Source organism: Adiantum capillus-veneris, chromosome 14 (genome assembly GCF_014529385.1).
Source record: "Adiantum capillus-veneris isolate H3 chromosome 14, ASM1452938v2, whole genome shotgun sequence".
Lineage (NCBI taxonomy): Eukaryota > Viridiplantae > Streptophyta > Polypodiopsida > Polypodiales > Pteridaceae > Adiantum > Adiantum capillus-veneris.
In genome coordinates, this window is record NC_140944.1 from 15499753 (window position 1) to 15504134 (window position 4382).

General features: G+C 40.1%; 1 protein-coding gene across 2 annotated transcripts; it reads left to right on the forward strand.

The window, feature by feature from the left end:
• The first annotated feature begins 2312 nt into the window (after window positions 1–2312).
• On the forward strand, window positions 2313–3922 carry LOC147441955 (uncharacterized). 2 transcript variants are annotated; one of them, XM_086529546.1, is made up of 3 exons: window positions 2313–2366; window positions 2459–2564; window positions 3331–3922. In XM_086529546.1, the coding sequence occupies exons 1-3, from the start codon at window positions 2313–2315 to the stop codon at window positions 3555–3557; spliced, it is 387 nt and encodes a 128-aa protein (XP_086385672.1). In that variant the 3' UTR covers window positions 3558–3922. The 2 variants fall into 2 exon arrangements, 1 of the variants encoding a protein (XP_086385672.1); XR_015190277.1 differs by lacking the exon at window positions 2313–2366 and having other exon boundaries at window positions 2416–2799; window positions 3331–3465.
• Window positions 3923–4382: the final 460 nt, after the last annotated feature.

Consider the following 4382-nt stretch of genomic DNA (forward strand, 5'->3'; position numbering starts at 1 on the left):
AATTTACAATAAGGTCTAAAAATTTTCTCCATTAGACGATTGAACGTAGTTGGTGCATTAGTCAAGCCAAAAAGCATGAGTAGATATTCATAAGACCAAACGTTGTGCGAAACGCGGTCTTTAGGATATCTTTATCCACTATCCTTATTTGATGATATCCACTCTTAAGGTCAATCCTACTAAAGTAAGTAGAGCCTTGTAGCTTTTCAAATAGATCTTCTACCCGAGGCATGGAAAATCTGTTTTTGATAGTGATGTGGTTTAGTGCTTGATAGTCCACACACATACGGTATATACCATCTTTCTTTTGCACTAAAAGGACTGGAGAACAAAAGGGAGAGGAATTAAACCTCACCATCGCTTTTTCTACCAATTCCTGTACTTGCCTCACGATCTCCTCTTCTTGAGATTGTGAGACTCGATAAGGAGGCTTGTTAGGCGGTGAGCTTCCTGGAAGGAGCTCAATGCAATGGTCATCATCCCCTTGTTTTGGAGGTAAGTACATAGGGATATCATCGATGAACACACCTTGGAATCATTTTAAAAATTAGACAAGTCTAACTCTTCTTGATTCCTACCATTTACATTTGATGAAACATTAGGATCTTGTAGAGACTCTTTGACAAAAATCATGTACACAGAAATTGATCTCTTCATTGACTTATCAAAAGCAAGAGGATTTACAAGTGGAATAGTGTGACCACGCTCACTAGCATCTATATACATGTTCTTTCCCCTATAAGTGAAGTAGATTCTCCTTTCAACAACAATTCAAGAAATTTGGGACTTATTCAAGTCCCATTTTTAGATAGGTGATCCAAAAGAGACTATTTTAACGGGCAACTTCTCACATAGCGTACATTTGGAAACTCTGATGAAATGCTTGGATTTTTGAGACTAAATGCATGAAGTGAGCTCTCTTTTTTAATGAGCCAACAACATTTAAGACAAAAGAAAGATAAGAGAACCCAAAAAATCGTGCAGAGAAAATCACATCTTTTGTAAATAACAGGTCTGGATTTAAAAAATACACAAGAAAGAATGTCTATGCTGGGTTCTCCAACTTGTGATTTCTGGCTTAGAAGTTGAAGAATACCAAGAATTTAAGTGCCCTTAACACATTTAAAAGAGGTGAGCCTTGCCAAAGAAAGAGTGCCCTTGAAACATTTAGAAGGGCCACCAAAGCAAGAGTGGCTAATAAAAGATCAAAGGCTCAAACTTAAGTATGCACCTCTACTCTTGGCATCGTGCTTATGGGACTCTGACTTTGGCGAGGCTCAAACTGACAATTTCAAACAAGCGCCAAAACATCTATGAAAGAGTACATGCTCAAACTTAAGTTCAGGACTCACCATAGTAAGAGTGCCTACACAGCTAAGTTCAAAACTCTACTCTTTTGAAGGTGTGTATGACTCTCATTGTGGTGAGACTCACACTTAAGTACTTGTCTCTACTCTTGCAGTCACTTGAAAGTGTTTTAAGCACTCTTCCTATGGTAGAGGCTCAAACTTAAGTTCGAGCCTCTACTCTTTAGCAAGTATTTTGCAGTCACTTCAAAGTGTTTTAAGGACTCTTCCTACAGTCAGAGGCTCCAACTTAAGTTTGAGCCTCTACTCTTTTATAATTATTTTACACTCACTTGAAAGTGTTTTAAGCACTCTTTCATTGTTCAGGCTCGAACTTAAGTTTGATCCTCTACACTTGTGAAGGAGTTTAAGCACTCTTACTTTGGTGAGATGCAAACTGATTCAACCTTACCATGCTCAATAAGAGTGCACAAAATGATCTTTAGATGAGTACATGTTGAGGCTCTCTACTCTTTTGAATAGTTTCATAGAAACTAATTGCTTTGATGACCAACCGTCTTGGATGTTTCTCTTAGGAGGCTCAAACTTAAGCTTGAGCCTCACCTTAGGACGAGTGCATGAGTACCCTAGTTTAACATCCTAAATAACATGCTCAACACATTACATGCTTAAGATCACAACACACCACTTAATCAAGCCTCTACATGCACTTTGTATTTACCATTAACCATGAAGTCAAAGAGCACCAAAAAGGTGGAGATGCTACCTCAGCATAGATAAAGAAAACAATATGAACGTATACTACACATAAATGTCCTAAAGTACTAAGTTAAGCTCACCTCTCCATAATGATATCACTACATGATTTGCAACAGTGAGAAGGCCATGCTTTAAGGCGTGGATTGTGTATAAACAAAAAGTTGCGATTAAGTCACCCTAGTGTCAAAAACCCTTCAACGTGTAACTTTCTAGAAGTTCTTGAGCACAAATGCATATGCATTGACGATGATGAGTGCACAAGTGTCGGTAGCCAAAATTAGGCATTACAACCTTTCCCAGGTGAGTCACCGATGCATGCACATGAAGGCGGCTTGAAGGTGCACAATGAAGTTGTAAACTCAAGAAGCCCCATGCTGCTTGCACGGGCATAGAGCGTCAAGAAATTGACCTGTGCATACAGTAGCTACACACTCCTGATTCTCACCACTCAATTGGAAGGCCCGTCCTCAACCATCTTGCCTAGCCTGCTTCCCGAAGGTTTGTGGCCTTCGATCCCTTCTGCGTTTTCGAGCCAAAAAATTATAGAGAAGTGTACATTTCTGCTCGCTCCCCTTCCATCCTACGCACATAGCTTCTCAAGAACAATATTGAAGCCATCGTGGTAGCTTTGACAAGTCCAAAAGATACAAGTCTGAAGCAACACTAGCGCTTTGAACAGGCCGAGGATGACCATGGTGCAGGAGATCACGGTGGTAGCGATGTCATGGCTCAAGTATCATTTTGTCTTTGAATTTTTGAGTTTCCTTTTGTCTTTGTCTCTTTAGCTAAGGTCATCTCTTTGTTCATTGCCTAACAACATGTCTTTCTTCACATGAATTTTCAGTGAGTCAAGTTTGGTTTTTTTTTGGTTTTGAGCTTCTTGGGTGTCTCATAGGCTAAGGCTAATGACATTTCTTTGTTCTTATGTTTTGCCTCGTTTTTGTTGTTGTGGTCACGTTTTGGTGGTCCGATTAAGTTTTTGCAATGGTATTGGGGTTCAATAAATTCTTGTCACGGGACCCTGGTCTTGAGGGTTGTTAGAGAGTTTTCATGTACAAGATAAAGTGTGATTTTTTTCCCTTTCAAACCCCCATCTCTGTCTTTTATTTTGAAAATATTGTGCATTCCGAAGTTTTAATCTTGGAGGTTCATGATGCGTGTGCAATCAAAGGCCCAAGTTGTTGAAGCTCTTACATTTCAAGTATGTGGTGACTCTTAAGGCTTTAATCTAGTATGTGCTAACGATCTTAGACTGGGTTTTTAGATGTAATCTCAAGTGGATTCTCTCACTCAACACAAATAAAAGCAGCCCATTGGGAAAATGAACGTAGCCACATGGAAGTAGAGGAAAAAAGGAGTGAACATAGGTGGAATCGCAAGGGAGTGCGTAAGCGTCGACGAAGATGGGATGATTTGGCGACAATCAAAATCATCATCAAACCAAGGGACAACCAAGCCCGTATCCGGAAGGGGAATGAGCCTGCAAGGTAGGTCTCCAACGAGCCAGGTGCATTGGTGGCATGGAACGAAGGATACAATGATAAGGGTTATTCTTTTATATGAAAGTTCTCAGACAATGAACAACAATCCGGATTTGATGAACTGGCCTAGCATACAAATTTGAGGGTTCTGAGGTCGCAAGATCGAACAATAATTCTGAGGTAGTGTTTTACTCTTGCCTAGAGTAGAAACGCAGTTGACATTCAAGGGAATGTGTGAACATGCCTCTATTGGACTTGAAAGAGCTAGTATCATGAAAACGTTGGTAGGGAAAACATAATGTTGTGTTATGTCCACATTGAAATTAGTGTACTTTTTCATTGACATCTACAAAGGACATAAGCTTTGACACTTAAGTTCTCTCTACATGGCTACCATAAGCAGTCAACAGTTTTTTAGATTCATATTGCTCTTCTTTGTGTGTAATGCAAGAGTTCTTGATATAGATCCAAGAGATCAGAGTCGTCCCAAACTTTGGTATTTTTCCCAAAATTCCTAAATTGGTCTTTTTTAGGGAACTTCATGTTGGCAGCCATGCGATCAAACCATGGCACCCCTAGGATAGCATCCTCATGTTGGAGAGGAGAGATGAAGAAGTCTTCTTTGTCGACATAGCTTTGGACATGAAGCCTCAACTTCCCAATCAAGGGAGTAACAGAGGCTTGCTGTCCCTTGAAAGTTGCATCGGCCATTATCATATCTCCCATCTCAAAAGCTTGAATGGCCAACTTGGTGGCCAACTCCGTTGATATGAAGTTAAGAGTAGAGCTAGGGTCAAACAAGATAAAGGCATCATGCTCTCTTACCTTTCCCAAG

Bases quoted from the DNA above. Each gene is read 5' to 3' on its own strand.
- LOC147441955 (XM_086529546.1), top strand. From the start codon at position 2,313: ATGATGAGTGCACAAGTGTCGGTAGCCAAAATTAGGCATTACAACCTT. The intron at 2,367-2,458 runs GTGAGTCACCGA...GCACGGGCATAG, and splicing joins GGCATTACAACCTTTCCCAG to AGCGTCAAGAAATTGACCTG. The intron at 2,565-3,330 runs GTTTGTGGCCTT...CTGGGTTTTTAG, and splicing joins GCCTAGCCTGCTTCCCGAAG to ATGTAATCTCAAGTGGATTC.